This window comes from Rhinichthys klamathensis, unplaced genomic scaffold, assembly GCF_029890125.1.
Source record: "Rhinichthys klamathensis goyatoka isolate OS25496 unplaced genomic scaffold, OSU_Roscu_1.1 h1tg000578l_1, whole genome shotgun sequence".
NCBI lineage: Eukaryota > Metazoa > Chordata > Actinopteri > Cypriniformes > Leuciscidae > Rhinichthys > Rhinichthys klamathensis.
This window is the reverse complement of record NW_026607042.1, coordinates 408,948-422,620: the sequence shown is the minus strand read 5'-3', so window position 1 is coordinate 422,620 and position 13,673 is coordinate 408,948. Positions and strand designations below refer to the sequence as shown.

The window sequence follows — 13,673 nt, the reverse complement described above, 5'->3', positions numbered from 1 at the left end:
GGTAAAAAACAAAGTTTTTTTTCTACCGTGTCGGAGAAAAAAAGTGTATTTAATCATTTTAATTCATATATTTTAATTAATTAATTTAATTAATTAATTAATAAATATATTTATTTATTTATTTCCCGCCCTGGTCAAACTAGCTGTTTAGCTGGGTGGCTCTCAGCTTAAGTAGACGAAATAATCATATAAAAGGTTAAAAAAAACATTTTATATATAAACAGAAATTTACATATTATATATATAAACATACAACAATTATTTGAAATATTTGATGTGCGTTTGCGTCAAAAGTTGGCTCATGCACTGTTACCAGCAGGTGGCGGTAAAGCGTTATTCCTCCACTGCGATCCACTGCTACCATAAAGAAGAAGAAGAAGAAGAAACGGGTTTCCGGTTTGTCCATGCTGATTCGAAAAACACAAAAATTCAGCTTCTCTGATTCTGAATTTATTTTATTCATTTCAACATGTCCATTAAATTAAACGCTCTTTACAGCGACTCATATGTGGATATAAGCCAGTACAGAGACCAACATTTTAAGGTGAGTGTAATACATGCATGCTATTTTTTGAGGATTACTCTTTCCTTTTGAAAAGGACACATACAACACTGTGCAGAATCGCAGTGGTTGTGCAAATGAAGCAGTGCAGCTGGATTCAGTGTACTTGTTTCTCTAAATCAATATTTATATTTTTATTCAAATAAATAAAATATTTGATTATGCATTCAAACATACGGTTCCCTGTTAAAACAGTATGTTAGAGACAAGGTTTTTAAAATTATTATTATTATTGAGCTAATACTACTCGTGACATATATATATTCTTCTCACCAAAGGTTTTTTTTTTTTTTTGTGATAAAGTCAAAAACTGTAATATTGTGAAATATTGTTACAATTTAAGTGAACTGTTTTCTATGTGAATATATAGTAAAGTGTAATGTATTCCTGTGATCAAAGCTGGATTTCAGCATCATTACTCCAGTCTTTTCTGATTATTATCGGTGTTGAAAACAGTTGTGCGGCGTAATCATTTTGTAAATTGCTATAGTGTCTTTTTCTGGGATTTTTTTAATATAAACAACATTTATCAGAAACATAAATATTTTGTAGAATCAAGTATTTACTGTCATTTTTGATCAATTTAGAGTGTCCTCGCTGTGTAACAGTATTGATGTCCTCACTGAAAGGGCATTAGAGTGTCCCGAAGCTGTGAAGCAGAGCTGTGTGTCTGTGCTCGCTCATATTAAAGCATTAGTTCACCTCAAAATGAAAATGTCCTGATAATTTACTCGCCCCAATGCCATTCAAGATGTTCATGTCTTCCTTTCTTCAGTGGAAAAGAAATTAAGTTTGAGGAAACCATTTCAGGATTTTTCTAATCCTTTAACGCCTCTCTCACCGCAGGGTAACCGCTACGAGCAGGAGAAGCTGCTGAAGCAGAGCTCGACGCTGTACGTGGGGAACCTGTCCTTCTACACCACAGAGGAGCAGGTGTACGAGCTCTTCGCCAAGAGTGGAGACGTCAAGAGGATCGTCATCGGCCTCGACAAGGTCAAGAAGACCGCCTGTGGCTTCTGTTTCGTCGAGTATCCTTTCCATTCACAACCAGCGCTGGCATAATGTCATAACATGTGAGCCTTAAAGGGATAGTTCACCCAAAAAGGAAGATTAGCCCATGATTTACTCACCCTGAAGCCGTCCTAGGTGCATATGACTTTCTTCTTTCAGACGAATTCAATCAGAGTTATATTAAAAAATGTCCTGGCTCTTCCAAGCTTTATAATGGCAGTGAATGGGCACTATTTTCTGAAGTCATAAAAGTGCATCTATTCATGATAAAAGTGCATCTATCCATCATAAAAGTGCGTCTATTCATGATAAAAGTGCATCTATCCATCATAAAAGTGCGTCTATTCATGATAAAAGTGCGTCTATCCATCATAAAAGTGCGTCTATTCATGATAAAAGTGCGTCTATCCATCATAAAAGTGCGTCTATTCATGATAAAAGTGCGTCTATTCATGATAAAAGTGCATCTATTCATGATAAAAGTGCGTCTATTCATGATAAAAGTGCATCTATCCATCATAAAAGTGCATCTATCCATAAAAAAAATGCATCTATCCATCATAAAAGTGCATCTATCCATGATAAAAGTGCATCTATCCATCATAAAAGTGCATCTATCCATCATAAAAGTGCATCTATCCATGATAAAAGTGCATCTATCCATGATAAAAGTGCATCTGTCCATGATAAAAGTGCATCTATCCATGATAAAAGTGCATCTATCCATCATAAAAGTGCATCTATCCATGATAAAAGTGCATCTGTCCACGATAAAAGTGCATCTGTCCATGATAAAAGTGCATCTATCCATGATAAAAGTGCATCTCTCCACGATAAAAGTGCATCTATCCATGATAAAAGTGCATCTATCCATGATAAAAGTGCATCTATCCATGATAAAAGTGCATCTATCCATGATAAAAGTGCATCTCTCCACGATAAAAGTGCATCTATCCATGATAAAAGTGCATCTATCCATGATAAAAGTGCATCTATCCATGATAAAAGTGTATCTATCATGATAAAAGTGTATCTATCCATGATAAAAGTGCTCCACACAGTCCACAGGCTCTGGGGTATTCTGGGGTTTATAAAGGCCTTCTGAAGCGAAGCAATGTGTTTGTGTAAGAAAAATATCCATATTTAAAACTTTATTGCCTAAAATAAGTAGCTTCCGGCAAAAAATAGTGCCCATTCACTGCCATTATAACGCTTGGAAGAGCCAGGACATTTTTCAATATAACTCTGATTGTATTCGTCTGAAAGAAGAAAGTCATATACACCTAGGACGGCTTCAGGGTAAACCATGGGCCAATCTTCATTTTTGGGTCACTAAGACCGACAGAAAATGTAAAGTTGCGATTTTCTAGGCTGATATGGCTAGGAACTATACTCTCATTCCTGCGTAATAATCAAGAAACTTCACTGCCGTACCATGAGTGCAGCAGGCGCAGGCACTTAGTCCCGGTCACGTTGGAAGTTACCGAGCTGGGGACTATTTTCAGGCGCTGCGTCATATCATTACGCCTGCTGCACTCATGGTACGGCAGTGAAGTTTCTTGATTATTACGCAGGAATGAGAGTATAGTTCCTAGCCATATCAGCCTAGAAAATCGCAACTTTACATTTTCCGTCGGTCTTAGTGCACGATGTAACTACAGAAGAGTCAAGTTTTAAATAGGAAAAATATCGAAACTCTTTGGTCATTTTTTAATGAGAAATGCTAATGGTCTTGTCCACTTCAATGATGTATGCTAAGCTATGCTAAAAGTGGTACCGCCAGAACCGGAGATCGGCTGAATGGATTCAAAAACGGTAAAACTCAACAGTTTAACTCTGGGGGAGTTGTAAAATAAGCCTATTTTCAAAAAAAGTGGAGTATCCCTTTAAGGCCTGTTCACACTGAGAACAATAACTATAAAGAGAACTATAACGATAGATGTTTTCAGCTCTGAAACTTGCAGGATGTTTTAATGGTTCAGAGACCTCTTATATGCCAAAAGTTCACAGAAAATGCGATGTCTTATGTCATGACCCCTTTTAATACATGGGTGCGCTTTCTTATCAGTGTTGGAGATTAGAGCACAGTAATCTAACTGATATCAAAATCTTGATCTGAGACGTGTCAGTCCTTTAACTGCTGATGTGAAGGTATTACACGCGAGCCGACGCGGAGAACGCCATGAGGTTTGTGAACGGCACGAGGCTGGATGACCGGATCATCCGCACGGACTGGGACGCGGGCTTTAAAGAGGGCCGGCAGTACGGCCGGGGCAAGTCCGGCGGCCAGGTACGGCCATCAGGACATATAATCATCACTATAATCACAATAACTACCGCATTCATATTTCAGGAATATTGTTTCCTATGGAGCCCCTAAAGGGAAAATATGAAACGGGAGGAAAACATACAATTCTATGCTTTTGCGTTCTGTGCGAGCGAATGCAGTCTCGGGGAACGCAAACACTAGTGAGAGAAGGAAAGCCCTCCTCATGGCCCTTCAGGCGCTCCGTAGGCTTTTAGATTTGTGTTCTAGCAAAGACGTCCTGACACCACTTCATGCTTCCGTTCGGGACTCTGCTCTTTTTTCAAGCCTTTCAGTGTCAGTCATTTTTCTATTAAATTGAACACAAATTAAACGTGTATTATGCCCCCCTGTGGGGCTCCACTGTACATGTGTTATTCAGTGCTCCTGTCACCAGCCCGTGTGTGTGTGTGTGTGTGTGTGTGTGTGTGTGTGTGTGTGTGTGCAGGTGCGGGATGAGTACAGGCAGGACTACGACCCCGCCAGAGGGGGTTATGGGAAGCTGGTGCAGAAAGCCTGAACAGGATCATGACCCGACCGGAGGCTGCCAGCGCTGGGATGTGTGTGTGTGATGTACATATTAGAGTTTAGTGCTGTATGAATGTCCATGCCTGAAATTCATCTAGTCTGGCATTTGTAGTTATTCTTTTTTGTTTTTTAAATAAATGCTTTTTTATAAACTTTGCCTTGTGTTTAGATGAAGCCAGTGTCATGCAAACTCTCGTGATTCCCAGTCTGGTCATCACGACTGGAACACAAACCAGTGAACGTCCAGATTGTGTTGGTGCCGCAATAATCAGCACTGATGTTAAAATTCATCATTTTGGACCGTAATAACTGCACAACTCGGCATCACTCAGTCATTAATGTGTTATCGAGCTGCACGATTCAAACAGGCGTTCGTATTCTTATTCCTAAATGACATGATTCCTCTGTCTTTTAAACAGAAACGGCTTCATTATTCCTGTCTTACAGTGATTTATATGATCACAGAAGTTCTGGAAGGAAAGTTTATAGTTCAGATATAAACACTGATGTCTAGGATAGCGATCAAATCAGCTTTTGAAAGTAACATGCCGCTTCGAATAAAGACTGTATCGTCACAGCAGAAGGTGGAGACCACACGGTTTGTCTTCGAATCGCTCCAGATCCTCCAGAAACACTGGTTCCTCCAGTAATGCACTCGTGAAGGCCAGGTTCTGTCAGAACCGCTAGTGAATTACTGGTTATTTTGTTTGGTTGTCTGTTCAGAATCATAGGGGAATCGTGATCTTTATTTGAAACACATTTAGTGTTAAGCTGCATGATTCTGGATAAATTGAAAATTGCCATTTTGTAAGCAAAATCTTTAAGCTATTAGCCGTTCTGCTGTATATAAAACTATTTAATTACTGAAAAGGACGATTCAAAACCATTAAAATTTTAGTAACAGGGTTGCAAAAATTGAAAGCGTATTTACACAGACCATATTTACACACAATAACAGACACAGAACTGGTTATTAAACATGTATTTTTAAATAATGATGAAACTAGTAGTCAGAAACTCCGTCTGAGGTTATGATTTGTTGGTAGATTTCAAGTAACTAAAATTACAGTATCGCTCTTGAATGATGGGATCACTGACAAAAGTATAAAGCTACTATTCAGACATTTTTGTACCAAACTGCATCAAGGTAGAAAAGGCTCCTCACACAGAACTGATGATGATGATGATGTGGCGGTCTGGAGATCAGCGTTTGCTTTATCCGTCTCAGATGATTTCTTCACGATTAAGAAAAAGAAGAGTATATAAATAAAAGGCAGAAACCTGCAGCTTTCACTGCAACAAACTCTGTGCTCATTTTAAAAATGACCTTTAACTGACTTCAATTAATGACAAATCTACATGCTACAAAACCATTTGATCCGCTGACACATTTTAGAAAACAACGGAAAGTGCTCAGAAGTGAGAGAACAGCAGTTTGCAACAGAACGGTCAAATAATGCCGGTGGCGTACAGCAAGCAGCCGATCCTGAGGCTCTGCATTAAAACCACAGGACATCGGGGAACGTAGTTTGAAGTTGATCAAATGTTAACAAAGCAAAATCTGGTCCAGGACTTCAGGTATCGCAACAAAATTTGCTTTCAAGTTACAAGCTTGACTGTACAAGTATAATTCTCATGTTTAACAGTACATTCATTAAGAGCCTTTATAAAAGCGTCTTGTACCTCAACAGCGGCGGGACATTTATACTCTAGGAAAGGCCTTCAAGTTTCATGCTGCAAAGCAAAAAACTAAAAGAAACCTGATAGAAACACGTAGTCTGTGTCATGGCTGTGTTATAAGATGCAAGGATGAATGATGTTTTAAAATAAGTAAAAAATAATAATATCCACACGCTTGTGAGGTCTTGAATCTTTGTGGTTGCCAGTTAACGATTTCTCCATCGCGGAGGGTTTTCTCGTTCGTGAACATCCACTTGTTCTCTGAGAAGCGGTCACAGCCGCCGTTGAACTCGAGGTTGAGGACGCTGGGTAAAGGCATGTCTGCACTGCCGATGTCAAGCGAAGAGGTAAACGCAACCCGAAAGAAGTCCAGCAAGCCTCTCCGGTGTTTCGGCAGGCTCATATATTGGGAATCTCCAGCTTTGCCTGATCAGAGCTTTGGATGTGTTTGTCTTGCACTGAAGCCAGTTCCTGCGTGCCGTTCCTCATCCAGACGCGAGTCCGAGTCTTCAGGTCTGTGTGGGTTTGTCTGGGCTCGAGCAGTCAGACAGTGTGCAGTCGCAGAGCTCTCTGTAGATCCTCTTGCGGACGCGTGGCATGTCCTCTTGAGTGAACAGCAGCGGCTTCAGGAACGCCAGGCACTTGCAGTACTGCAGGATCAAAAAGAGGTTCAGTTTGATCATATAGATTGGGGGTAGGCACCATAACCAAAATCTCATGGTATGTTGAGTAATTTCATAATAGATAAAAATAAATACTTTACAAAACCCCCTACTCTAAGCTTAAAGTATACTCCTGGTGACGTGTATGCATTCACAGGCGCTCAACAACTCGCCCTGCCCCTCCTAGTCTACAGTTATAACCCATATACGTACATATCTTTATCATCTTTTAGGCTGGAGTACAAATGCAGATATTTTCTAACGTCCTCGCCCAATCTCTCATCCACATAGCAATCCACTGTTGTTGTAGCTTGCATGGGTTGTGGACCCTACCGTACAGTTAAAAAGGGTCCACAACCAAGGGGTCACACCAGCTGTTTTTTGGTTTTAAGTGTCCTTGTATATATATGTTTTTTTTATATTTACTTGTATGCAGTGTGTAATAGAGCTGTTTGTGAATTTAAAAGCTCTGCAAAGTTTTAAAGATCACAGTGCAGATAGTTAAAGACACTGTCTCCTAAAAGACAGAAGTGATTCTGAACTGAAACGAGTCGTCAGTAATACAGTCTCCCTTCCTGAACCTGTGTAACAGTGCAACACATTTGCATAACGCCCATCTGTGGTCTTGATTGGCTGCCCGCGAACGACGCCTCCTGCAAACCCTGTAGTTGTAGCTGAGACTGCAAAATGCAAATCCACTTTGCATGAACTTCAACAGGATGAGATTGATACATTAAAAATGTTATTATTTTTTCTGTTCGTATCACTGTATATCAAGTGCTAAGGACAATCCAGAGCTGAAATTCAGATATGGTAACGGACGTAACCAATCAGAGCAGAGTGGGCCATCTGACCAATCAGAGCAGAGTAGACCAATCACAACAGACTGGGTCATCTGACCAATCAGAGCAGAGTAGACCAATCACAACAGACTGGGTCATCTGACCAATCAGAGCAGAGTAGACCAATCACAACAGACTGGATCATCTGACCAATCAGAGCAGAGTAGACCAATGACAACAGACTGGGCCATCTGACCAATCAGAGCAGAGTAGACCAATGACAACAGACTGGATCATCTGACCAATCAGAGCAGAGTAGACCAATGACAACAGACTGGGCCATCTGACCAATCAGAGCAGAGTAGACCAATGACAACAGACTGGATCATCTGACCAATCAGAGCAGAGTAGACCAATGACAACAGACTGGGTCATCTGACCAATCAGAGCAGAGTGGGCCATCTGACCAATCAGAGCAGAGTAGACCAATCACAACAGACTGGGTCATCTGACCAATCAGAGCAGAGTAGACCAATTACAACAGACTGGGTCATCTGACCAATCCGAGCAGAGTAGACCAATCACAACAGACTGGGTCATCTGACCAATCAGAGCAGAGTAGACTAATGACAACAGACTGGATCATCTGACCAATCAGAGCAGAGTAGACCAATGACAACAGACTGGGCCATCTGACCAATCAGAGCAGAGTAGACCAATGACAACAGACTGGATCATCTGACCAATCAGAGCAGAGTAGACCAATGACAACAGACTGGGTCATCTGACCAATCAGAGCAGAGTAGACCAATGACAACAGACTGGGTCATCTGACCAATCAGAGCAGAGTAGACCAATCACAACAGACTGGGCCATCTGACCAATCAGAGCAGAGTAGACCAATGACAACAGACTGGGTCATCTGACCAATCAGAGCAGAGTAGACCAATGACAACAGACTGGGTCATCTGACAGAGCAGAGTAGACCAATCACAACAGACTGGGTCATCTGACCAATCAGAGCAGAGTAGACTCAGAGACAGAATAAGCTTAAATTGAATATATCATCATCCCACCCAGCTCTACTGTAGCAAACATTTACCTCCAAGACAAAAACCCCACAGTCGTTGTCGTTCTTCTGCTGTGGAATGGTCTGTGGAGAGAACAAACAAAGATGAATGTGGAGAGCAAGCAGAGATAAAGCTCTCGCCAGAACATCAGAAAACGGTTCAGTTGAGCTCTCGTTGCAGACCTTGTTGACGACCATCTTCCAGCCCTTCTGAAAGCCCAGTTGCTTCTTCTCCTTGGCTTCTGCCAGGATGTATTTCAGGACGTTCTGTGGAAAGAGTCGCACGTCAGCTCGATGCGAGGACTCCTATCTAAATCACACTGCAAACGCACTCACGTCCACAGCGAACTTGAAGAGGATGCCCTGCGAGTCGTAGAAGTTGATGTTCTGCTTGGAGACGTCCACGGTGATGAGCGACCAGTGGATCTCCAGGTGAAGAGGAATCAGAATCAGAGTCTTAGAAAACAGATCAACCTGAGGACATTAAGACAGAAGACATCACACACTCTCCATCGCCTCGTGTGCAGGAGCAGTGGCATAAAGCTGAGACGTGTGTGTCCCTGCAAGGGAAGTCCACAGCCTCCGATGCCGTTCCCTTTCCATTTGTTGAAAAAAGAGCAATCATTTGACTTGTAGGAAATGTAGAGACTCGATATCGAGCACTAAACAAAAACATTTGTGTTCAGATTCTATCATGTGATGTTTCTGCAAGCGGTGACATTTACCTTTTTGGTCCACCGCCTCACGCCTTCATAACCTTTTGCTACAAACTGCCGGTAAAAAAAACTGTTGAAGAAATGAACCTAGAAAAGGACAGATAAACAATGGCCGTTCATGTTGAGGGGAATTATGGGGATTCATTTGCAACATTAGAGTGCAATTTCAAAAGGTTTGGTTTTTAAACAGACTGAAAGCCAGAAGCCATCATTATTATTCCGTTTAGTTTTCTGTTGGCATCACTGTCTCGCCTCTAGAAGCCGCCCCTGTGTTAGTGTTGGTCGTGTGAATCCGCCGCACTGATCAGGAAAGCTGACAGTGTGTGCTTCTTACACCCCTACACTACACACATCATTTCTGCCAGCCAAATCGCCCGAATATCGCTAACTAGACTAAATGCACTTTAAGTCACACTCTCAGTTAATGTTGAGTAATGTACATTCTGGACTCCATATTGTCAGCTAATTTAGCTATTTTGGCTCCGACAATGGAAAAAAACATTGTACATCTCAGAGCAACACACTAAAGGTGTTTTATTCCTGAACAAATGTGTGTTTTTGAATGAATCGGACGAGTAAATGATTCAATGACTCAATCATAACACACTGTCTGAAATGTGTGACCGTAAGAAATATTATATTGATAATCGGCTTAAAAATACTGCGATATTATATATGATTATATTGTCGAGCCGACGACACATCAGTAAACACACACCACACACACTTTTATAGCCTATGACTATTATTAAAATGTTAAAAGTTTGATTTACTTTTATTACTTTCTGCTTAAACTAACAGAAAATATTAGTTGTCCTGTTGGTGTTGCTATTAATCTCCAATCTAAACGTTTTAGTTACTGTATGAAATGAAATGTATTGTGATAGGATAACACATTAACTGCATTAGTGCTCTGGAGAAACGAATGAATGCTTTTACCTTATGGTTTGTAGCTTCCATGATCAACTCTCCATACATGTTAATCACCTGCAACAACACACATAACAAATCCCAGTCCAGGAGATGTGCACATGCATGTTTAGACTTCTCATAAACACAGATTTAAAAGCCTACCTGATCATTGACCCAGTTTTGGTCATCGAGTGTTGAAAGGTCATCTAAGGTCAAAGTGTGCTTGTTGTAGGTCACTTGGAAGAACTGCATAGGAGCACAAGCCAGCCCAGCCCTGTACTTGGACACTTCTGCTGTGATCAGCTTCATCCTGGAGGAACACACACACACGTGAAGAGAAGCCTAAACCCTCGGACGGGGAACAGCCTGCTGGTCAACTACATCTGAGCAATCATGGAGCCACACACTCATGTTCTTTCAAACGCAAAAACTATAGTTTATCTAACATATCTAATATAATCTGACACGAAACTAACAGTGCATGAGAGGCATCTGGATTTAAACACAGTAAATCACACTTTCCCCAAATCATTGACGGCATTCGTCTAGCTCAAACATATAAAAATAATAATGAACCAAAGTTATGTGAATTTCTTTTCTTGCATTCATTGGAAAAATAAATACTACCATTTAAAAGTTTGACGTCTGTAAGAATTTTTCTCTTTCTTTTTCTATTAAGCTCTTCAAGGCTGCATTTATTTGATCAAAAATACAGCGAATTATTATTAATCTTAAAGAACTGTTTTCTATGTGAATATATAGTAAAGTGTAATTTATTCCTGAGATCAAAGCTGGATTTCTCCAGTCTTCAGTGTCACATGATCCTTCAGAAATCACTCTAATATGATGATTTGATGATCAAGAAACATTTATGATTATTATCAATGTTGAAAACAGTTGTACTGACTAATTTCAAGATACTTTGAATAAGTAGAAAGTCTTCACTGTCACTTTTGATTGGTTGATCAATTAAATGCATTCTTGCTGAAAATGATTTTTTTAACCTACTGACCCCAAACTGAAGTAGTGTAGGGATTATGGCACAATAAAGTTCCCAAATTTCGGTAACAGGCATTTGGGAAGAAGTGCAAACCAAATGCATGTGAATTATTACACTTAGTTTGACCTCCTGAGGTCATATCACATGAATTGCACTAGAGCCAGGCGTGAGCAGGGACATGTCCACGCGGGGCTCTCGAACTCGCCTGTCGCTGAGATCCGACCGAAAGATCTTGTTCAGGTGATCGAGGACATCGGCATCACTCAACGGGGCGAAGCTGGCGTATTTCCCATAGAACTGCTCGAGGAATTCTGGGAGGGAAAGAAAGCACGTTCAGTAAGAGAAACGGCACCAGATCAGCAGACGTGTGGGAGTCTCCGAACTCTACCGTGAATGCAGTCGATGATGCCCTCGGTGGTGAACTCTGCCGGAGGCGGTGCCGGCGCCGGGCCCGTCCCGCCCGTGCCGCCGGGGGGTCTGCAGTAGTGGTGGTCCCAGGACGCCTGCTTCACATGAGCGCTCCAGCTCGACGGCTCGGTCTCCATCGCATCCGGCTCTGCGCTGCTCAGGGAAGAATCCCAGGGTTTCTTCAGTGTTTGAGAAGCGCTCAGCTCTGTGGTGTCGCTGGGATGCGTATGATCACTGTTCTCCGAGCCATTCACCACGAGCGTGCTTTCACTCGCTCTCTCCGTTTGGGAGAAGTCTGGCTGTCCTCTGGGAGACGGAGCCTCCTCCATCTCAGACACAGTGCCGGCATCCACCGGGTCTAACGTCACGACCCCTGACGTGCTCACCACCTCCTCCGCCGCCACCTCTTCTTGGCTCACCACGTCCTTCTTCTTGCGTCCGCGTTTCTTGGAGACCTGCTCGTGTCCGGGCGCGTGAGGCTTCCCGTTGGGACCGCAGCAGTCGCACGTCTTCGGCACACGTTTCCTCCTGGAGCGGCCATTTTCAGGCATCTCCCCGGAGCCGGATTCTGCCCGATCGGAGCGGTTCGGTGCCGGGACCCTCATGGCAAACTCTACCCCATTCCTCCCGGGATCCTCTCCACGCTCTTCAGCACGATGCCACCATCGGGAGTTTGGGTCCTGGGACTGGAAGTCTGGGCAGTTTGGATGTACTTTTCTAATTGGGAAGTTTGAAAGGAAGAAAGAGTAAAACAATCTTAGTGATTGGAGATCAATCTTATGAAAAGTGTAGCTATAACATGAGTATTTTTCAAAGCATAACAAATATTGTGTGGCTTACAGTCCCATTAAATGTACAGGCCATTCACACACCAGTCACAAACCAAGTGAACAGGAATTTAATATGCAATTTAAATGTTTCTTATTGTGTAGCCTACGTCTGTCTATTTGTCATAGAAAAATCATTTCGATGGCTTATTTCTGCAAGGATTTTCATGGAGCGTATGTTTGTTTTATTGTTTGGAAAAAGTCGATTTTGAATCGCATTTGCCTGTCAATTTCACTGCTCAGTGCAACTGTCTGCATCTTTTCTGATGAAGAAATATCATATATATATATATTTGTTGAGTTAATGGTAATCGCATGGAGGCTATATGTCATACAGAATGATCACCATATTCATCTAACATTGTATTGATATGGTATTACCATGGTACATGTTCAAAAAACACAGTTTAGTGATGCTTTCATATGGTAATACTTCGTGAGTTTGCTATACACAATGATATATGCTATGAATAATTATTATAATCGTGTACCATGGTATTTATATGATGATCCAAGGTACTTCAAAGAATCCCGATGCACATGTCAGACAACTCAACGGACCGCAGACAATAACACAATCATTTACAATAATATGAGAAAAATATGATTTGAATGTTCTGATCGAAACTTAATAAAAATGCGAATGCATACAAGTCATGAGGAATAACGCCATCATCGAGGTTAAAGGCATTAATAATCTGAGATGATGATAATCAATGATTCAGAGCAGATCATTTATTCATCAGTCCAGCTAAACCAGCAGGTCTATCTCGTGAAAGCCTCGCTCACAGACATCTGTGTTTTACAGTCTCACCGTGTGTCCGTCTCGAGGATGAGGTGTGCAGGACCTGTAAGGCTGTGCGAATGAATTCCGATCAATATTCCTCTATCATTGATATCGATAAAAGTGAGGGTTATCAGGCGTTGTTATGGTCGCAGACCGATCGCGGCGCACGTCGATGACGTCACACGACGGGTTTTAGCGACATCTGGTGGGAAGGAGACACTGAACGCTGTTCTTTTCAATATCTCGCGTCACATAGAAAGTGTTTTAGTTATGAGAAAAATCACAACTATGAACAACATCAACATGTCTATTAATACCTTTGTAATAGGCCTACATTAAAGTGCTATTCTTGGATATTTTGAATCTAATTCTTCAAAAGTAAATGTTTTAAATGTATGGTTTTAAACAAATTCAGAAATGTAGC

General features: G+C 41.4%; 2 protein-coding genes across 2 annotated transcripts; one reads left to right on the top strand and one right to left on the bottom strand.

The window, feature by feature from the left end:
- Positions 1-372: 372 nt before the first annotated feature.
- On the top strand, positions 373-4,421 carry ncbp2 (nuclear cap binding protein subunit 2). The gene is made up of 4 exons (XM_056240001.1): positions 373-544; positions 1,409-1,590; positions 3,725-3,863; positions 4,327-4,421. The coding sequence occupies exons 1-4, from the start codon at positions 470-472 to the stop codon at positions 4,396-4,398; spliced, it is 468 nt and encodes a 155-aa protein (XP_056095976.1). The 5' UTR covers positions 373-469; the 3' UTR covers positions 4,399-4,421.
- Positions 4,422-6,201: 1,780 nt separating this feature from the next.
- senp5 (SUMO specific peptidase 5) lies at positions 6,202-13,428 on the bottom strand. Its single transcript, XM_056240003.1, has 10 exons — positions 13,277-13,428; positions 11,616-12,352; positions 11,433-11,538; positions 10,390-10,537; positions 10,255-10,302; positions 9,325-9,402; positions 8,936-9,073; positions 8,783-8,866; positions 8,633-8,683; positions 6,202-6,736 (listed from the first exon to the last, which is right to left on the bottom strand). Exons 2-10 carry the CDS (start codon positions 12,238-12,240, stop codon positions 6,596-6,598), a joined length of 1,419 nt encoding a protein of 472 aa, XP_056095978.1. The 5' UTR covers positions 12,241-12,352; positions 13,277-13,428; the 3' UTR covers positions 6,202-6,595.
- Positions 13,429-13,673: the final 245 nt, after the last annotated feature.